Source organism: Sceloporus undulatus, chromosome 4 (genome assembly GCF_019175285.1).
Source record: "Sceloporus undulatus isolate JIND9_A2432 ecotype Alabama chromosome 4, SceUnd_v1.1, whole genome shotgun sequence".
NCBI lineage: Eukaryota > Metazoa > Chordata > Lepidosauria > Squamata > Phrynosomatidae > Sceloporus > Sceloporus undulatus.
The window spans coordinates 120,322,015-120,344,613 of NC_056525.1; the positions used below are offsets into that span (position 1 = coordinate 120,322,015).

The following is a 22,599-nucleotide window of genomic DNA, read 5'->3' on the forward strand; positions in this document are numbered from 1 at the left end:
AAGGGGCATGGTGGGGCAATGGTCTATAGAAGCCTCAGAAACATGCATTTATCTTACATTTTTTAAAAAATCAGCAAATTTTTTCAGTGTGTCCCCACTTTTTATAAAAAGTGTTCTCCATTTGAAAATTTGTCCTACTTGTCCCGATTTATTTATTTAGTTTTTTTTAAAAAAAATTAAAAATTATTTATTTTTTGGCTTCGGCCCCCCAGTTGTCTGAGGGACAGCAACCCGGCTCCCGGCTCAAAAGGTGCCTACCCCTGCTTTGCAAGATGGGGTGGATCATACTTCTTTGTATTTCATGGAAGGTTTTGAGAAGATACTTAGAAGTTTATGTTTTTCCCCCCGTGAGATAATAAGCTTGTGTTATATTTCTGACAGTGTATTTTTCAGATTTACTGGAGATGGCTGCAACTTGCAAAAACTGAACAGTGTTTTTGAATTGGATCCTCCGTGTTGTCCTTCTGACAATGGGCAAAAATCTTATTAGTTCACTTCCTTTTAAAACAAAAAAGTTTTGAAGGTAGTTCTGTGTTGTTTTCACTGAACTGTTTTAAAGAGATTTTTATCTTTTTAATTGCAGTTTATTCTTTGATGTGTGATTTGTTTTAATATTGTAATAGTAATACTTTAATTCTATTTTAATACTCGCTTTTTGTATATTGTATATCTCTAAGTACATTGCCCTTTTAAATTCTGAACCGCTTCTAAACTGTGAGCGAATCCAAATTTGGGGGGAAAGTAGGATATAAATAATAATAATAATAATAATAATAATAATAATAATAGCAGTTAAAGCAAGTCACACAGAAAAAAGGTCCACCACTATAAATCTCAGACTTCTTTTGCTTAGGAAAATGGCATCTGTTTAACTTCACTTGAAACTTGGCACTCACAATCTATTTGATGAGGTCTGCAGATAGGGCAGATGTTAAACCAATCTGATGAATACACTAATTGAAAAGTTCTGGAAATTGAACATTTTACTTTTTTACTTCAGTTTTTAGAAAGTACATCATATATTCTGTCAAATATTGGTGCAAACTACTAATGTAGTCTGCTCAGACTTGTTATGTTTTGATGATGGTCTGAGCAACAGATCAGAAAGTATTAAGATTTCCACTCCAAAGCCTATGGCAGCAACTTCTGGCAACATTATTTCATGCATGCCTAGGTTCATTTTGAAACCGAATCCTGCCAGTAACTCCACTTTTTTCCTCAAAAGTATTTAATGACGCAGAGAGAATGTAGTTATTCCTATGTGCAACCTTATTCCTAATCCTTTAGCTGTGGAATGTGACATTGCAAGATCATAAATGCATTACTACATGGATGCGATCTATTGTATCTCAGAGGATTTTTTTGCCATAAATAAATAAAATAATAATAATAATAATAATAATAATAATAATAATGCTTTAGGACCAGGAAAACCTGGAGCATCTTTGCTGGTCCCATACACTCCATTTTTCCTATCTAGATTTGGACATAAAATACCACAAAAAGTGTAAGTGAATGGAAGTGTGGTAGTACAATCTTCATTCCCAGGGCATGACTATTAAAAGACATCAATCTTTGCTTCTAATTTACTAGGTTTATGGAGCTCGTGTGTGTGTGTGTGTGTGTGTGTGTTGTCCTGGTCTCCAAAGTCATCGTCCAATGCTCAAACTACTGCACTACACTACACTAGAACAGAAAAAAAGCCACAAATGTTTTTAAAGCCCATTTATTTTAATGGAAGAAACTGAAGCACATATTTAGGATGTGTATTAAATAAAAATGGCACTGTTGCATGCTGGTTTTTAAAACCTAATTCTATCTCTGGGTTTGGCCACTTCTAAGGCATTCAGCTGCTTTCTGTAAGATTTACTCTTTTATGTAGTAATCTAATTGTTGCCTTCCTTGTAAAATAAAAAGTAGATTAGAGCATAGTTCTAAGGAACCAATCCTTTTCTCAGTGTATTCAGTCCTGGCCCTGATTTTTGCTGTTCAGAGAAAAGCAACACTACTTCCTGAGTACTGTTTTGGTCTCAGTAGAGTTCTGGCTCCCATCTTCTTCACAGTTTGAGATCTCCAGGTTTCATACTAAATCCAACAGGAAGATGGTGATTTAAAAAAAAAAAAGATGGTAAAACCATGCCTTAGAAATTAAGAATTTATGGGAATTCACTTGTGTCTGATAGCAGACAGTACTGTACAATATTTTTTAGAACAACTGGCTGACTAGTTCAAACCATAGGTGAAGTTCAGCCTCTTCTGTTTGCCTACTCTCCCCAAAGTATTCCTCAGTCCCTATTACAGTGTGCCCTCCCCAACCGTGGGCTTGCCATCTGCAGATTTGAGCATGAAAGTGTGTGTGTGTGCATGGTGCACCTTCAGGTAGTTTCTGACTTATGGCGGCCCAAAGGCAAACTTTCATGGTTTTCTTGGCAAGATTGTTCAAAGGAGGTTTGCCACTGCCTTCTTCTGGGGCTAAGAACAGGTGACTTGCCCAGGGTCACCCAGTGGGTTTCATGGACAACCGAGAAATGAACCCTAGTCCTCCAGAGTCACAGTCCAACATTCAAAACACTATGCGATGATGAAAGGTGAGATACTAATAAATAATAAAATAAAATAAAATCAACAAATAGATGCGGCAGGAAATGATGAGTACCTATACAAGATAGTGTGTGTCCTTTCTAAAAAGTTGTGCATATAGCACATTGTATATCACATAGATTAGAATGGAATTAAAATACATCCTGCATTTTTCTTCTACTTGTGTCTGAATCGTTTTTCTGACAACAGAAGCCAGGCATAATAAACAGCAAAGAGGGAGAGTGTGCTGGTCCTCTCCTTCCCTGCACTCTTCATCATTTCATGCAGAGAATGGTTTTCTGAAGAGCATAGCTTCATCTATCCTTGGAGGCTCACCATGCAGTTCAAAAGGCTGATTCTTCAGCTATCACTTCCTCACATGTTTCATACTTTCTTAACATTACAGAGATGAACATCGGAGTGTGGTTATAATAAAGTTATAAGTGTGGAAGAACACATAAACAGGAGAAGCTGAAGCAGTTTGCTTTGCCTGCATCTACTAGGAAGGGCAAGATTCCCCCCACTGTGGTTAACTGAGTGCAAACCTTTTGCATTTTGAACTCCATTTGCATTTATTGGGATAAACTGTGGTGGACAAAGGGGAAAAGAGAAGAAGGAAACTGGGGCCCTGTTACAGACAGCCAAAATAAAGCTGCTTCGAGTCACAGTGGAGGTAAGGGTTTCAATGATGCATGCGTCCTAAGAGTCACAGAAGCCCACAAACCAAAGCCACGCTCCAAGCTGGAGCATGGCTTTGGTGCGACTTCTGGACTCTTAGGACACATGCATCATTGAAACACCATACCTCCACTGTGACTCGAAGCAGCTTTATTTTGACTGTCTGTAACAGGCCTGGGACATTTTAAAAGCAGCTGAAAAAGTAGGATAGCAGAGAATTAACCAGGACTGTCCCTGCTAAATCAAGGCAGTTGGAGGGAATGATGTTTTGTCTATATGGAATTGGACACTCCAAATCCTAGGAATGTTTGCCTAGCTCATATATATTAACCCCAGGTCTTCAGTTCGATAGGGTCTGGTTTTGTCATTCACATTATTCTTATTTTCCCTCTTATTTCTGCTCTCTGTTTCATTTCCCTGCACAATCCAACACAGATTTTTTTAAAATGGTACAAATACGTCAGAATCTTTTCTCTTGTTATCTTTATATTCCTCTCTGTTACTCTCCACTTTCTATAGGTACATTTGACTTCTTGTCAGATCTCATCCGTTACCTTGTTTTGTACCCCCACCCCCAAACATTCTTGTCTTGGGAATGCCCTGTTTCCTTAGATCAGAACATCTCCACTGCTTTTGTCCTTTTCTCCTCCCTGGCCTTTTACCCATTAGTTAATTTCCTAGCATTTCCTTTCCTGTTGTGGCATTCTCCCTTTCCCTGAGTTTTTGTCCAGCTCCCAGCCTGTGGGAAGAACTACTCTTAATTAGTATTTACTGCACAGACTGCACCATTACAAAACTCTTCTAGCAGTGTTGTTAATTGAATATTTCATTAAAACCATATTAAGGCAACATCTAACTAAGAGCTGTTCATTAAATGTTATGGAATAGATTCAAATTAAGGTTCACTTTCCTGCATATTGTGTCTACTCAAGCATCAGTTATATTTCATTCAATAGTACTTATGTTAAATTTGTAAGGTTTCAAGCCTTAAATATTAATTTGTACATTTACTTAATCAGAGAACAAGTTATGGGTTAAAAGTATACAATTTTCAATGCTATATCTGGAAAAAAGGCATTATTTATATAAAGTTTATATTATTATAAAATGTTATACAGTATGCCATAATATTCTACACAAGGTTAAAATAAGCTTCCTTTTAAAATATGTTTTTAAATTTTACTTTTCAGGAAAGGACTTTTAATGTATTTTGCAACAGCAAATTGCATTACGTTGTGTCATTCTTTCTCATTTTTCTTTTATTGGTTTTGCTATAAAATCCATTTAATTTTATTAGATTAAAGGGTTGCAATATGCACATAATGTATGCTGTTAAAAATGGGAGAAAAATAACATAAATAAGTAAAATAACAAACTCTATGTAGAGCTCTCTGATCACATGAGCAGATGTAATCTCTGTGGGACTCAGCAACAAAGGCAAGCTATTTTTCTCAATAGTTAGCATGAAATAGCCTTTAATTCTGCCAGCAGAGACTGTGCATCTGTAACCCCATCCTAAACACACAACTTCATCTTATTTGCTCACAACAACAACAACAACAACAACAACCCAGTAACAGATACTATAACTTTTGGGTTGCACCCAAATCAATCAAAACCACAGCTGCTGGGTGGTTGTGGCGTTCCTGTCTAGTTACTGGGAAAGTGCTGGTCTTTTCATCTTCTCAACAACAGTCCTTAAGCCCCTGACTGAAGGGAGTGAACATGCTATATATAGCTTTGTGTTTTATGAAAGTGCTGGATTGACAGCATGCAAACTGATGTTCTTTGTTAAAGAACAAAGCAGGAACAACAATGAACAGCTGCAGTACAAGCTTCCCTCTGCCACCCCCAGTTCTGTGCCTCAGCCAGCCAGGCATGACTAAAGCAGACCTCCTCACAGGAAACTCAACCTTGCGTGGGACACTCTACAAATTACTCCCCCTGCTTTGCAACATTTGTGATTAAAAACACTCAATTAGTCCTGGCCTCCTCTAAATAAGACATTCATTGCTGAATGTTTTATTTTTAAATTATTGTTCACTTTCAACTCTGGATTTACAATACAAATGGTAGAAAATCACATGGATTATGTGACACTAGCAAAGCAGACTGTATGAAGAGGAAATTTAATTTGCCCAGGGAACTGAAGTGTGTCTGCTTCCAAAGGACAAAGTGAATGGAATAAAATAGTTTTGGGTGCATCTTTGGACATAACAGCTCCCTGCAGTAACTGTTAAGAAGGAGACACAGGCCCTAATTGCACTACAAAACCACATTTTCCAACTGTCCTGATTAATGTTCTGTTGTCCCACTTTTCCAGCTGCTTTCAAAATGTTCCAGTTTCTCTTTTCTATTCCCACCTGTCCCCCTTTGTCCTTAGCTTACTTCAATTGGTGCAAATTGAATTCCAAGTACAAAAATAGTTCCCACACTATTAAGTCAGCAGGGGTGAAAAGAGGTGACTCTTACTCTCCCAGGTAGACTCAGGAGATTATCGGAAGGGGGATGAAACGTCCTTGTCCCATTCTTTTCCCGTTCTCATAGCGCGATCATGAGAAGATTTTCATATGACGTTGCTCTTATCCGGACATTATCTTGACCAGAAAGTGCAACTGGTTGGATTTGAGCAAAAGACTTTAAAACGACGCTGCACAGATCCTGTCACTGAAGCAGCATTGCCTGGCATTTTGCATTAATGGGACTTTGCACTAATGCAATGCCACTTCAATGATGGGACAATAACACTGCAATCTGAAAGCCTTCTATGGGATTGCAGTCAAAAATGGGATAAGGACAGGGGAGTAATCCCATCCTTATCCCGTCCCCATGTGATAATCTCCTCAGGCAAAAGCAAACTGCTGGAGCCTCTCCTAGCTTGTGTTTTCTCTCTCATTGATCACTATACCATTTTGAGCATACTCTGATGCTGCTTGGTCACATGTCTCATTTTTCATCAGTGAAATGTTGGAGCATATGATATAATATTAACTCCTGCAATCATAACAGTCCATCTACAAAAAATACCTGACCCACTGTTTTTAACTTTACAGCTGCCTACTTCATTACTACCAAACCCAGACATTTTGAATATGTAGGTATACAGATTTGTCTATAATGGCCTATCACTCTCTTTAAAATTAGTTTTGTGCCAGCTTTAAAAATGAAAATGTAAGAATAGATGGATATGGGAACAGGAAATAGTACAGTGCACCCGGCGCCATGCATGGATACATTTAATGCGGCTTCCAGCTTACACGGAAGCCGCTTGGGGAGGGAAACAATGCCGCTCTGCCACATGCACGTGCCCCATTATTTCCTATGGGGCTCGAGCATAGGCGGATTTTCCCTTACGCAGGGGGATCCGGAACGGATCCCCCCACATAAGGAGAGGACCCACTGTACCTACTAAAAGACCATAAAGCTCCATCTCAAGAGCATATCCATGCTACCATTTTCCCTTACCAAGGAAAATTAGAAGCCTATACCTTTTTCTGGAATAAAAGGTGATATTATCAGGTTGCTAAATAACAGACTGCATAGTTAAGCCATATAGTTGTTAAAGCTATTCATATTAGCAGAAATCAGGGAGTTGGGGAGTTTTTCCTCTCAAAACAAGTCTGCAAACACCACTCTCCACTTTATTCTCTCATGGTAATTAATAGGACAGTTGCTTAAACAGTGTCTCTTATCTAGGCACTTGGTCTTGTCTTACCTGTCGAGGAGCAGCTCCAGAACTTCTTTTGTGGATGCAAAGCCTCTGTATGTTGACAGAAATATGCTGATGTAGGTGAAGTCATTGTCCCCAAAAGCTGTCAGTAGGTTCTCCACAAGCTTCTCCAGAGTACCAGCTTTTATTGTCCTGATCTTACATGTCTCATATTGGCTAACAGTATGACCTGGAGGCAATTGATCCCCTTCAACCTATGTAACAAACAATACAAAGGGAGCATTAATCTCTGCTACCAAAAAGAACTGCAACCAAAGATAGTTTTCACAGAATTGCTGGCATCTGCAGAGAAATGGTCTGAAGGCAGATGGTGCAGCTCTGACCGAATGTACCTGTTGCAGGTTTAATAGGATGAACTAAAGGAGTCTGACACACCAAGATTATGGATGGGACAGAAATCATATGAAAGCTGCTCTCAACCGGTGAATGGTAAGCATACTAAATATGTAGATTCAAAACAGTACATCCTTTGAGTCAAGGATGATTTTTTTCTACAACATTTAATAAGAAATATTCTGTGTAGTTTTATACATCAGCGTGTGTTGACTTACTTGATATACAACAGATATGTGCTTTCCTTGTGTATATGAAATATTTTTTATAAATCTGCATGTGATATTTATTATATAGCTAAAGTTACATAAACTTTTTCTAAACAAACACTCTTCATATAGATATCACCAAGGGCAAGCTGATAGTACTTTGGCAGATGGCACGAGGAAGACAGTGCTTAAAGCAGATTGGTTCCAAATTGTTTAAGGCTTCCACATGGGTGAGGGGACTGAGTGCAGTCTATGGGCTGCATGCAGCCTCCAAGGCTATTTTTCCCACCCATAGCACCCCCTAACCATTTTTCTAGCAAAAACAAGTGAATTGCCTCTATTAAACTGAAGACTCCATGAACAGTTCACCTTCTAAGGACATCATGGATCCACTCCCATCAAAACTACAAATACTTTCTCACAGCAAGGAGAAAATGGGTAAAATTACTCACTGCTTCCTACAAGAACAAAATTAGTGTACAGCCGCATTCCTCTTACTACTACCTGGATCAGTGAAGCGAGGTCCATCCTTTCAACAGAACCACAGCTGGCCCACCTGTTTAAGCTGGTTAAGCTGATGAAGCAGGCTCAGTCTATGAAAGCTTATGCTACCAACCTCTTTCTCCCAGCTGGTCTCAAAGGTACTACAAAATTTCTTTGCATATTGGTTAAAAAAAACCATTCCTAGCCAGGGCTGCTGTTCTTGGCAATGGTTCATGGATTCACTTCCTCCTCAAGGCTACAGAGTTTTATCTTCACACCAGGAAAAATGTCAATAGATTTCTCTCACATATCCTCCAAAAATGAAACTAAACTTAAGGAAAAGCAGAACTGGCTGCATGTACAGTATGAAGGTGAAGCCAAAATCAGCACAGGCAACAAAGGTTTCATAATACCATATTTCTTAAACAGAAAAGACTTGAAAGAACACAACTGTAAAACTATGGCGATTTGAATCTGGACAGGCTCTAGATAGGTCAGTTTCGAAACCTGAGATACAAATGTAACAAACAAATTACGCGGGGAGTTCTTTGGGATGATGTTGACTATGGATGCCCCATTTGTATTCCAAGTCCACTAATTAAATGTCTGCTTTGTTTATGTATCTTTCAAATTCCGGTTTCATTTTGTATTGTTAGCCACAAGTGTTTCAGTCCATTAAGATCCTACAACACAGATGCACATAACTTCCTTCCCTCTCCTGCCCCCCAAAGAAGTCACTCAAAACCTGGTTCTGAAGGGTTCTAGGGCTCTAGAGCTCCTTTTTTAGGAACTGTAGTGGGAAGAGATGAGCCCTTGTCCAATTTATACTAGATGCAGGAGCAGATTTCCAGCAGTGCTCAGAGTTCTGTTTCATTAGGTCACCATTGGTGAATAAGTACTGTATCTCTTCTGGATATCTAAGCACAGAAGCCTTTCAAAGCTTGGTTTTGTTCTGCCCATTTCCTTTAGGCTACAGATGCCTATCTGTGAATTAGCAGGCAGGTCAACTATGTTTTTGTGAGCTAACAACATTTTGACAAGGGTACAGAAGCCAGTCCTCCAGGCTCACGTGACTAATACATGGACTCACAATCCTTCAGGAGATCAAAGCTAGTGTATTTGAGATTTGGCTCAATCATGAAGAAATCACCACAGTGCCTAAGTCCAATATGGCAGGAGTAGCTGTTGTGACATGTTCTACTAACAGGCCTGGTTCATAACTGTGAAAAAGAGAGTGAGTATGGGAATGTGAGAGGTTATAACTGAGTGTGACTGCAACAGTGAGCAATTGCATGGCTGTAGTCAAATGGTAGTGAAGCTGACTTGTCACAGGTTTTGTTAGAGCAAGTCATGTGGACAGTGTTCCTGCAAACAGCTATTTGACTCGGTCTTCATGCAATATAGCTTTTCTGTATGTTTTCACAGATATAATGGGCAAATTGAAACAACTGGGCATTGTGAGAGTTGGAGCGGAGAAACATGAGATAGGGAAGAACAACTGTTTTAACTGTTTCAAAACTGATTTTTTTTAGATGGCTTGTAGGACCTTTTAAATGTACTTTTAAAATGATTTTATTTTTGCATTGTTTCAATTGGTTTTTATTTGTTAATCACCCAAGGAGCCCTTATAGGTTGGAGGTAATACAGAAATACTTTATAAATAAATAAAAGAATAAATAGAGAGCCAGTGTGGGATAGTGGTTTGAGTGTTGGTGATCAAGGTTTGAATCTCTGTTAGCCATGAAACCCACTGGGCGACTTTGGATAAGTTGAATTCTCTCTGCCTCAGAGGATGGCAATGGCACACCCCCTCTGAAGAAATCTGTCAAGAAAACCCCATGAGAGGTTCAAGTTAGGGTTGCCATAAGTCAGAAATGACTTGAAGGCACGTAACAACAAACAAAATATATATATATACCCAACTCTCTTCCATGCCAGCATTCTCTGAAAATGCCAGCCACAAATGCTGACGAAACGTCAGGAATAAACACCCCCACACAAAAACTAAACAAAAAATAATAACTAAAGAGAAAATGAGTAGATAGCTACTCAATTCTTGGTTGTTGTTTTTTTAAATTAAATAATTTGTTATGTATCTTGTTACAAAGCACCCAGAATAATCTTCATGTTATATGTTACTGTTTGGCCCTCCCAAGACTAATTTGTGTATCTCAAACATTTCTTTCTTTCTTTTCCATTACCTCTATATTACTTATAAAAAGCACCTTAGGATTGGTATGAGAATAACAAAACTTGCTCCTCAAAATGTCAATTTAATACACCTTTTCAAAAACAGCAACAAAAAACCCTTAAAAACAGAAAAAATTACTCATTAAAAACCTTGAGCAATACAAATAACGTAATTCAAAGTCTATGACTGACATTCTATTGGTTAGTCCTAACTACAGTAGACCTAGTCAACTCATTGTTGAATGGTGAGTCAACATGTAGATAAATCCTTTTGAATTAATGAGTCTATTCTAACCAGGACTAGGAACATCATTTAGATCATAGGGTTATTTCTGAAATGCAACTCACTGCACTCTTGTTATATGCAACTACCATGCATGTAATGAGTTATTTCAATGCTTTCCCCAAGAGAATATTGCAAGGGTTAGGGGAGCATCTGTGGCGTTTTTCAGGCCTCCATTTATTAAGGTATCAAGTTGCATTAAAGGTTGATTGCAACATACAAGCTATTTGGAATGAGACTCTTGCCTCCATCTTCTCTTATCAGTAAGGAGCAAAGGGAAACATTATCAGGCAGCTGTTTTTTAGCAATGAGTGGTCTCCTAAGAGGGGCTCTCCATCAATTAGACTGTGAAAAGCAGCCTCTGACATGTTATGGAGAGTAGTAATCCAGCTGAGGATGTCCCAGTGATCTCATTGTTGTTTATTCTTCTCCAGTATCTGTTACAGTATCAAGATGGAATGAATGGGAGGCGTCTGGACCTATGAAACAAGAGACACTGTACAGTACAGATCTTTCTCAAGGCAGAGTGCTCTCTCTCTCTCTCTCTCACACACACACACACACACACACACACACAGAGTATTACCCCTGGTTTTGGAGGGTCCAAATACAGCCCTGTTTCCATTTCACTCTTTTGTACCCACTCACAGCCATTTTCTGTGTAATGTTATTGCTATCCAATTGTTCTTTCCCCTGCCAGGAAAAGTTTGCATACGCATACATTTCTACATGTAATTACTACAGTAAGTGAAAGGGAAGTAGAGAAGACTATGGCCCTTTCTATATGAAAGGTGAAACATCACCTCATGCTTTACTACAGTACAAGCCTATTCAGACTGAACACATCACTACCCAAAGTACCTAAAGCTACACAAGTTATTTTGGCATCAGACTGAGGCACAAATCCCACACGATTTGGGAAGACATGAGAGAGGGCCTTCTCAGTGGCTGCTCTTTCATATAGAAAAAGCCACAATCTTCTGTCCTTCCCTTTCACTTACTGTAGTAATTACATCTAGGAATGTGTGTGTATGCAAGTGGTGGAAATCCTATCCAAGTGAGGCCAGACTGTTCACTCCCCATTCTCGTTCCTCCAGTGCGCAAACACTTGGATGCTCAGGTAGGATTTCAGGAACATACTAATTACTAAGAAACAGCTTTTAAATGGGTAGGTGCTGCATTTTGTTATTGCCATTGGAAGGCAGGCTGGATATAATTGTAATTTTTTAAAACTATTCTAAACTAATTATGTTTTAATACTGTAACAGTTTGATTTTATCTTAATATTATAACTTGCTATGTTCTTATTTGTACCTATTTTTAAGAATGTTTCAAGAAAAGGCGGGATAAAAATCAATGAAGCAAATATCTCTGGCCCTCCCTGGCAATAAAAATACAATAAAATTAAATAATTAGCAATTTGCTGCCCCAAATCAGCTGCACTACCTAATAATTGGACCAGCTGCCTGATGAGACGATATATCATAGTTCAGTTCTTCATGCTTCCCTCAATTCTATTGAAAGTTTTCATTCACAGATTTCCCATCAGGGCAATGAATTGCTGCAGCTGGGTGATAATTCATTTTTTTTTTTTTTGAAATACAGATGTGAATTAAGATTGATAGCAGAATGAAAAACAGTTTTATACTCGGCTACCAATTTTAATTCACAGCTATATTAAGAAAACATGCTACACACACTCTACAACCATGTATTGTATTGCCTTCCAAGTACTTCAGTGTTCTCTCTCTCTCTCCCCTTCCCTTCTTCTCTCCCCTCTCTCACACACTGATTTTGCGGGCAGGAAAAAACACAAGGTTACACTTGATAGATGTCATATGTGGCTGGTGGGCTACCATCAGCATGGTGGGTCATTTAGATCAACCTGATTTATTTACCTTCTTTATTACAATTATATCCTGCCTGCCTGCCTTCCACTGAGCTCAAGGAAGCATACTGTACATGGCTTTCCTCCTCCCTGCTTTAGTCCGAGGGAATGAGTAGCTGGTCACGCAGTGAGTTTCTCACAGCTCAGTGAGGGTTGGGGCCCCTTTCTAACCCTCTAATCTCCAGTATCTTTTTGTCTTCCTACTGACAAAACACAGAACTTTGTTTTCACTGACGAAAGCACAAAAGGCATTTTATCCAATATCCTTTTTAATTCATTAGTCCTGCCCCTCTACAAGGTTTCGTGGAAAGTAAGGACAATTAGAAGTAAAGCCATACATCCCATCACACAACAAAATGCCAATTAAATTAAGATGCTTCCACACCTATTTAAGCCTGGTCATTTAGTACCATATCAAACAGGAACCTTGTGTAGCTGCTCTTCCAGAAAGTATTCACATTTGGGCTTTAAGAGATCTTTAGGGGAAAACACATATCAGCAACTAACAACAACATGCCTGAAATCATTTAATGGAATATTTGAGGTCTACGTTTTGTTTGCATTATTTCAAATACTCTGCCTTTAAGTCTTTTAAAGAGACTTGGCAAGCAACCATTCAATAACACTGACTTGTGGAATAAGACACAGAGGGCTGAGTTAGCACGCTAACAGGAAACAGCTCAATCTGGATTCAATCAAATACTGCCTCTTTTCTGACATGATCAAGATTCCCGAAAAGCAAGAAGTAGTTTAGGGTTTGTTTTCTGGCCAGCTGTCTGCCTACAAGAAAACCATACTGTTTGCTTTTCAAAGGGGACTTCTATAGTGGATGGACTATTTTCCATTTGCGGCATGTAGGAATTATGGACATGTGACACCTTTTGAGTTCAGAGGAGGTCATATAGGAAGGAACTTGGTTTTTATAATATTTTTAAAAACATTTTATTGCTAGGTAACAAAAAGAACTAATGCATTTTTAAACAAACAAACACCCAAGGTAGACAAACAGACACATATAATTTAATCAGTGCATCAAGAACAGAAATTCAGACTGGAACATATACCAATTAATGCAAGGATACAATATGTGCAAAATGTATTTGAAATTCCATATATTCTGGGTTTTTAAAAATCCCTTTCACCTCAATCCAAACATCAACATTGTAGGTAACAGAGATGTGACCACTAATGAAGCATCTGAAGGAGGAAAGTTACAATCTCTTTTAAAATGTCTTGAAGAGAACTGTGGGTGTGCCCTTTGCCAGAGTGAAGTTTTGCAGTGTCAATTCCATGTAAAAGCTAGTTATTAATGCTCCATAATTAATAGTTTCAAGAACCTCCGCAGCAATTCCTTAGTACATTTTTAGTGTGAATACATCAGTGAAAAGAGAGTAAGTACAGTATATGGCTGTTTATCCAGGTTCTCTATTAAGCTAACATGATAGAAAGTTGTACATAGCACAATTCTCTAAAGTAATGGTTGAGATATTAGGAAAGACATTCAGCTACTAGGCCTAGTTCTAAATCCAGTCTGGAGAAGCACCCAGCTCAGCCTCTGAAAAGTTGATACAACACACACTCAATGTGCATGCAAGTACACATGCACACATGTGGTGAAATCTTATTAAGAACCTTTGTCTCCTTTTCGAGCTAAGTATAGGATTTCCTGGCTGCCTGGTCCTGTGCAGCTTTACTCTGAAGTGAATCTGACTAGTTCAGTGGGACTAGTCTTTGTGCAGTGTATATAGGATTGCACTCCTATTAGCTTTCCATGCCAATCCACATTGCTTTTATTAATCCAACATTCTGTGCCTTGAACCACACTTTAAATATATACTGTAATTTACAAACATTACACACTGTTGTCAGATTCCCAATAAGCCCAGCAACAGCAATAGAAGTTTCATTTATATACCACTTCATACCACACTAAGCAGTCTTTAAGTGGTTTACAACTGTAAACCAATTGCCCCCAACAAGCTGGGTACTAATTTTAGTGATCACGGAAGGATGCCAGACTGAGTCGACCCTGAGCCCCTGGCTGAGATTGAACTCACAACCTTGTGGTTTGTGAGTGAGTGGCTGCAGTACAGGCATTTAACCACTGCACCGGCCTAATTGTGGAGAAAGGCTTCCTTGGAGTGGAGGAGATTTGCATAGGAGTGAAGAAAGCATTCTTGGCCTTTGGCCTCCCAGATGTTTTTGACTTCAGTACCCAGTATCCCTGAGTGCTGGCCATGCTGGTTGGTGCTCCTGGCATTACGTCTAAAAACATTTGGAAGATCAAAGATTGTGAACCACTAATATACAAAATCCGAAAGTGAAGACTAGATTTTAAATGGTTATTCACCATACTTCAGGTCAGTTATTCTAAGGTTGAAAAATTCTCTCCCCTAGAAGTCCCTATCTCCTGCTCTTCACTGGCTTTTAATGAATTGCAAGATGCATTTTTTCCTCTTTCGTTCTTTGATGTTACTGGCTAGTCTGTAAGGCTGTATTGTTTTCTGTTGGCTGTTTTATCTTTTCTTGGTTTTTTTGTGTCTGTCTTTTTTTAAATCAGTTTAAACAGTTGATGGCGGATTACAGACTGCCGAAATGCGGTGGTCTCCCACTGCTGCCGGTTGCAGCATCCAGGAGCCGCAGTGGCCAAACCGTGTGGGTCCCGGATGCTCCGAGGAAGGAGTGTGGAAATTCTTCCTGGGCCCCAGAAAAGACGTAGCGAGGCGCTAGTCGCGCACTCACGGCGTCACTTCCGGGGCACCACATGCGGACGCAGAGCGTCCACTACGTCAATATGGCGGCGCCATTTGTTATGGAGTCAGTCCATAATAGGAGAAGGGGCGTCTAGAAGAGACGCCCCTTTTTCAAACTGGGGACGTCCCTAATGGCGGTCTGTAACCTACCTTTGTAACCCATCTTGAGCTTAAGAAGGCAGCTGCAGAAATTGTTAAAGTAATAAGGTAAAATGAAGAAAATACCAAATGTTTCACATGAATGTATAGATAAAGAGTGCAATGAAACATATGTGTATGAAAATGAACAAAAACTATCTCATTCTACACTTCACAGTATGACTCATATAATGTAATTGTGACATTGAGAGTGAGCTGGGAAGCACCCTGCTCAGATCTCACCTGAAGCCCAAATAAACCAACCAAAATACACAGATTTGAGTCCCAGGGGGAAAAGTGTCAATGTGTTACCAATATATGCAAGTACACATTTATACACTTGTTTTTAAAGGGGTGCAGAAACACTAGGACACTGAGCACAAGAACGGCACATGAGCAGCTAAATACACATTTTGCCTACATACTGAATGAACAGAAGCCCCACAAAGACTACACAAACATTTACAAAAAGAAAAGATGGATTAGTAAAGCTCCCTTACACTAGATTGGTAACATATTCCCTTTGGATTTCTAGTCACAGCAATAGAACAGCGAAGATGGAGGTGGGGCAGTGGTAGTAATTTGCCAAGTAAGATCTGGGGAAGGTGCTAGGGAAAGGGAAGCGAGGTCTTTTGGGAATCTCAACAGAATGAGGAAAACACAATCTTAAATTAAAACAAACTGAGCAAATGAGGAGAAGAATGGACAGATTTAGAATAATATCTGTGCACGGCTCCAAACTAGCATAAAAGAAGATGTGGAAGGAAGAGGAGCTGTCACCACCAAGGGAATTTAGAGGAAGGAGACAAAAGAGAGAAGTTGGGTGTAAACAAGAGAATTTTGTGGAAGGAAGCAAGAGAGGGAAGCTAGCAAAAGTTGGAATATGTACTTGATTCAAAGTCCAGCACCATGCTAGCATGAAACAGAACTCTTAGCGTGGCCACAAGAAAGGTAAACTACTAAGCTTTAAGCTGAATCCTCACACTGCAAGGCAAGGGTTCCTTGAATTGAAAGCAAGAACACACAAAACATCTGTACCCCACTACTGTAACCATGTTCATGGTGTATAGGTCTCATGATATCCCAAGCAAAATTGGTATGAAAGCAATAATATCTTAATATTCCTTATGGTTTTTATACTTTCCATAATATTTTACTCTGGCTTATTCCAGATGTCAACAAGTTGCTGTAGATGTTGGGGGTGTGTGTGTGTGTTTGAGGTCGTTGTTGCTGTTTAAAAAAATCATCCAAACATTTTTAGGGTCTCAGACTATCTTCTGACAAACCTCAGCAACAGGTGTAATATTTTGTTCCCAATTCTTGTGTGGTTTCTTTTTAATGCTGATGAGACATATAAAATCTCTGGGTTCCTCCAGGCTGGTCTGATTTCTCAGGATATGGGTCCTTGGGTTTTGCTGGAAGTTAACTTATGGATCACTTCTCATTAAGGAAAAAGACACACACACACCGCAAACTAAAATGGGACAAACACTCCCCCCCCCCCAAATGCAAAAGCTGTCTCCCACACTCACTGTGGGCATTTGAAAGCAAAATGTCCCATGAGCCACAAAAATGGATGGCCTCCAGAGCTGAACTGCATTTTCCTCATCCCATTCAAGTGTATTTACTGCTTTCAACCTGCCTTTTTAAGCAACTGTGTTTATGAACCAATAATTTCAATACAAGGTTTCACTATAGGAGGGAAGAGGATTACACAACAGTGCTCCTGGACTATAAATCTGAGCTTCCCTAGCCATCATAGCTAATGTTGAGGACTATTTATTAAGCTAGAAAAGGTCAAAGGAATCCAAAACTAAATTTGAAATATTGTCCACAGAAAAGTTAAGTCTTTTCTTTGCTGCCCACTCTTTCTCTTGCAAATTCTTCTGCTGTTTTATGATGACAAATTGGATCTTGGCATCACTTACTGACTCTCCAGGACAACCCTCTCAGGCAAAAATGGCTGTCAGTAATTTTCACACGGAAACAAAAGTTGCAGTCTCTTTATAACACAAAAAGAATACAGTTATAACAAACTCCTACAATATTTCAGTTCTCCCAACAATTAATGTTTAGAGCCAAGAAGAGTTTAATTACCAACCTGCTTCAGGTCATTTTAGAAAGCAGGAATTTCCCATAGGCACCATTTATTGAAATACCAACTCTGGACTACATTGAGAGTGGAGTTCAATTTCCATTTCTATTTCTCTCTCCCTACCCACACTGATAAGCGCCCCATACTTCAGTTTTCTACTCAGCATATTAAAAAAATACCCTCTAGTCCAAAACTATTAAATGAATGGGTTACATTGATCCATATGGGGAACATTAGCTACAAATAGCTCTTGGGGGAGATGCGGGGGATCACTGTTATTATTATTTTTTCCCAGAGGTTTGCTGAACCTGAGCTAGAACAAGACCAACAGGATCTTGTTGTATGCAGCCTTTGAAAACAATATTAGACAAAGTACCAGTGACAGCAACAAAATACTAGTGTAAAAGGCAAAGAAGCTGATCTGTTCAATAACTAATATGTTAGTATTATTACTACAGGTTTACACAGTATTCTTCATAAGGGTTCAGATTCCTCCACATCTGCTAGTTCAGTAATTTCATATGAACCCTGTGAGATAATATTACTTCACTATACCTATCAAGAGCTTCTGACCATAATAGTAACACTAATTTGAGCCGTCAGCAGTTCAGTATCCATTCCTGAGAAAAGTTCCAACATTTTCCCCAACTTCTCTAAGAATGTGATTTAGCTTTCAAACAGAGAAAGCAATTTTTAGTTTAAAATCCATTAAGAACAGGAAATGTATTCTGAAAGTGTGAATAATACAGTTGTACTTAAGATGGACTTTAAGAGATGGTGCCCATATTAATTCTGTTGCATAACAACAGCACAAAACTCATATTATATTTGGGAAAGGGCTTTGGTTTGAGATTATAGAGCTTATTTTAACAGTACAAAACACTGTAAGACAGAAACCGATTTTTAAATGTTAGTCAGCTAATTAGGAAAGAGCACCAAAATAAACACCCTGAGAGAGATAAGGGATTCCCTCTGCATTTAGGAGCAGGGGAAGGGTGTATAACCATAGAGCTGGAAGAGACCTCAAGGACCATCCAGTCCAACCCTCTGCCATGCAAGAAGACGCAGTCAAAGCACTCCTGACAGATGGCCAATCCATCCAGCCTCTGTTTAAGGACCTCCAAAGAAGCTAACTCCACTACTCTCTCAGGGAGTGGGTTCCATGATCGAGCAACTCTTACTGTTAAGTTCTTCCTAATGTTGAAGTTGAATCTCTTTTCCTCTAGCTTGAATCCATTGCTCCAAATCCTATTTTGTGGAGCAGCAGAAAACAAGCTTGCTCCATTCTCAATATGACACCCCTTCAGTTACTTATCATATCACCTCCTAACCATCTCTTCTCCAGCTAAACATACACAGCTTCCTAAGTCTCTCCTCATAGAGCTTTGTGGTTTCCAGACCCTTCACCATTTTGGTTGCCCTCCTCTGGACACGCTCCAGCTTCTCAATATCCTTTTTGAATTGTGTTACCCAACGTGGACACAGTATTCCAGGTGAGGCCTGATCAAAGCAAAATATTACTTCCTGTGATATAGACATTATGCATCTATTGATGCAGCCTAGAATTGTATTGGCTTTTTTAGCTGCCGCATCACACTGTTGACTCATATTCAACTTGTGGTCTATTAGGACTCCTAGATACCTTTCACATGTAGTCTTATTAAACCAGGTGCCCCCCATTCTATATCTGTCCATTTCATTTTTTTCACCCTAAGTGCAGTACCTTACATTTCTCCCTGTTGTAATTCATTTTATTAGTTATGTCTTAGCTTTCTAATCTATTAAGTTCATTTTGAATTTTGATCCTCTCCTCTGCGATATAACTCCTCCTCCTAATTTGGTGTCATCCAAAGTAGTAGCTGGAATAGAATTTGCATGAGAAATAAGAGTTCATTCATTAAGGATATAATTATATTCTAGTCACATAAAACTGGCCAATAAATTCATTTATTTAATTGGGAAAATGCCAAGCACAATATTTATTTTACCTATTATTTATCAAGCATTTATGCTGTCAGGGTTTTTTATTTAAGAAAAGAATACATCAGCATTAAAGAATGCTTTGTTGTTTGTTGTTGTGTGCCTCCAAGTCATTTTTGACTTATGGCAACCCCAAAGCGACCCTATTTCTAGTCAAGTTTCTTCAGAGGGGGTTTGCCATTTCCATCCTCTGAGACTGAATGCTAGCCGGCATAAAAAGAATAAATCAAAAGTTGTGTGCTGTATTCTTCTAGTAGCCTCTTGGGCAAATGGGAATTTTGTGAATAAACTTCCATACTACATTATATCTTTCAAGAATGTATATATAATAGGCCAAAGAAGTTAACAAAATCATAGATTTATCCACGTAGAGCTTTCCTAAAAAGTTAAGGAAAGCCTAAATTGACCTTGAAGGCCAACAAATGTATTGTGGCATAAACCTTCATCATCCATGAAATGTTCTCTACAGTCCTTACTAGGAAGCACAGAAGTGTAAAACATAATGATGCTATAACACACAGTATGAAATACTATAAATCATTGGAGGGAGAAAGGGGAAACTAAATTCATGGCAACCATTTTTGGCAACACCCACACATATATTACTGTCAGATCTGGCTTGTGAGTCACAGGGATCTGAAATAAAATTAATATACAAAACAAGCTGGTACTAGTGAAACACTAACATATCAAATTAAGAAGGACAGTGCTGTCTTAACAAAGAGACTACCAGCTCCATCTTTCTTTGGAGCAAATTGCTGTCGCAGCTACAGTACAAGGCAGGGGTGGGAATTAGGTATCCTTCTAGATGTTGCTGGACTGCAACTCTCAGCAGCGCTAGCAAGCATAACCAATGGTGAAGAAAGCTTGGAGATGCAGTTCCACATCTGGAGTGCCACAAAACTTCAACTTTTGCTGAGTGAGATGGAAAATACAAATCCCTTCAGATATAAAATACAAGAGCAAAAGCAATAAGGGAGTAAGTGACCAGTTATTGCTCAAAATTTCTAACAAAGGCAAGTTGCTGTCTCAATCTATCTCACAAGATAAGGGCAGCCTTGGCAGTGAGGTAAACAGACAATATCCCTGCTATAGTTCTTCCCGAGGACAGGACTGGGTAGCCTCTAGTTCCTGAGCTACTTCTGTGTGGTCCAGAGGCTTCTCTTAGTAGCTAGAGAATTCCAGCTTTCATTTTTAATCCAACATAAATATGTGCATTTTCTCAGAGTTTGATACTGGGAATTATTGCAACCTTGTCATGATTATTATAAAGATTAAGCTCAAAAGGCAACCAAAAGTGCAAGGGGAGGGTGACAAGATTAAAGTTATGGCTTGTACCTGATACGGGAAGACAGCCATTTGCATCAAAGATCTTAAGCAAATTTGGGGTAAGTTCAGCATATCTCTAGAGACTGGGAGGCACAGAAGTCATTTGTAGCAAGAATATCACTGACACAAAATAAACCTAGGGAGAGAAAGCATACCATTAGCCTAAGAAATGGAATGTTTGAAACCTATTGGCTCTGCGTGGCTGAAACATGCTCCAGAAGGAAAGGAGGGGCATTGTTTCCTCACTCAGTGTTTCTGTTGGAAGAGCTAGGCCACCCATGATTGGGGTAATGGCCAGGTTCCCAGCTTCTTGTGGTCCTATCCATTAAGAATCAAGCTGGTTCTTATCTAAATAGCCCCATTTGGGGTTGTTTCTTGGTCATATGAGAATAGAATAGAAGTGGGAATGAGTCAGACCAGCAGTTACTAGCACGTATGTGGAGTGTGGGGAGGGGATTAAAAATAATTTTGTTACTCATTACCAGTAACAAGAGCCAACACCATCATTTTGAAATGGTTAACACCAATGGCCTCAGGTTTTTCCACATTATGAGTACTGTGTATGCACCGTTTTAAAGTCATTTTTAAAAAATATCTAACTTGAGGAGAATGGTCAGAGCTGTGTGCTTCTTACCTGATAAACTGTGTGAGGAAGCCCACCTGTGTTATTTATCTTTTCTCTTTCAATTATGATGTTGTTTTTTTAAAATTCATACAGCAAACATCGGCTTGGAGCAGTGATGGCGAACCTATGGCACGTGTGCCAGAGGTGGCACTCAGAGCCCTCTCTATGGGAACATGTTCCGTCGCCCTAGCACAGAATTTGCCAGAGTCTCTTACTAGAAAGCCAGAGGGACATGGCACTTTGCAATAAATAAGTGAGAGCTGGGTTGCAGTTTGGGCACTCGGTCTGTAAAAGGTTCACCATCACTGGCTTAGAACCATCTGGGGACCTTGCAACACAGGAGTTTTTGCACTTCTGCAGGATGCCCTTCCCAAAATAATTCATACGGCTCTGCAGTGCTACATGGTCATTCTGCAAAGAATAACCTTGACAGAATGAAAGGCTCTTGCATCTAACAACCTCCTTAAAATTATATTCACCAAATGATCCCACAGCCCCATCCGTTTATTTTTTCTTTCATCCACTTATCTTTTCTTCTCAGGAAACTGTAGTGATGTTCTAAAGATCCAACAAGCCTCCTTCTTGTTATTTTGAATATGTTAAAAAATGGTGAGGAATCTGGATCGCCCAATGCTATTAGAAACTAGCTTCCACTATCCTTAATGATTTGTCACTGGGGATGAGTGGGACTGAAACCCAAGGAATGTGGAGGATTTCTACTTCTCTACCCCAGGTCCAACAGAATAACAAGGCTACTTTGGTGCAATGAAGTGAAACAGCACACATAAATTAGTGGACAAGGTTACAATCATAATTGGGTGTTTTCACACTTCTATTTTTATAATTATTATTTATTAACTGTATTATATTCTGATTATACTGTTTGGTTCTACAATCAGGTATGTAGCACAATGGTTAAAAGAATTGATCCAAACTGTTAAGTCTGAAATCTGGATCTCACATCATGTTTAAGAACTGTCTGAATTATTTTAGTAGTATTTACAAGGAACTCTTTACATGGAGGAACACTGGATTCTGAGAATCTTTCTACATACAGACTGAAATTGTAAAGCCTTGACACAGGTTTAGCATTTAGTGCTAACAGAGCACTAGGCCTTGGGAAAGGGGAGTTTATTCTCCCACTATCTTATTCCTTTCTGTGATATGAGGCGATGGATGTGAAATGCTCTGTGCATTTACAAAAAGCCACAGCTGTACTTAAGTATTGTTTAGACTATTAAAGGAGGAGGATTGGCCCAAAGAAATGTGCTTCTTTCTTAGCTACAGCTCAGTGTTGTTTTTCCA

The 22,599-nt window shown here is 39.1% G+C and overlaps 1 protein-coding gene across 1 annotated transcript in view; it reads right to left on the minus strand.

Moving 5' to 3' along the window:
* The window catches only part of RGL1 (ral guanine nucleotide dissociation stimulator like 1), a 119,535-nt gene that overhangs the window by 46,833 nt on the left and 50,103 nt on the right, over nt 1–22,599 (minus strand). Inside the window, 2 exon segments of the mRNA XM_042465145.1 lie at nt 2,010–2,082; nt 6,969–7,182. Of these exon segments, the coding sequence (XP_042321079.1) occupies nt 2,010–2,082; nt 6,969–7,182 (287 nt within the window).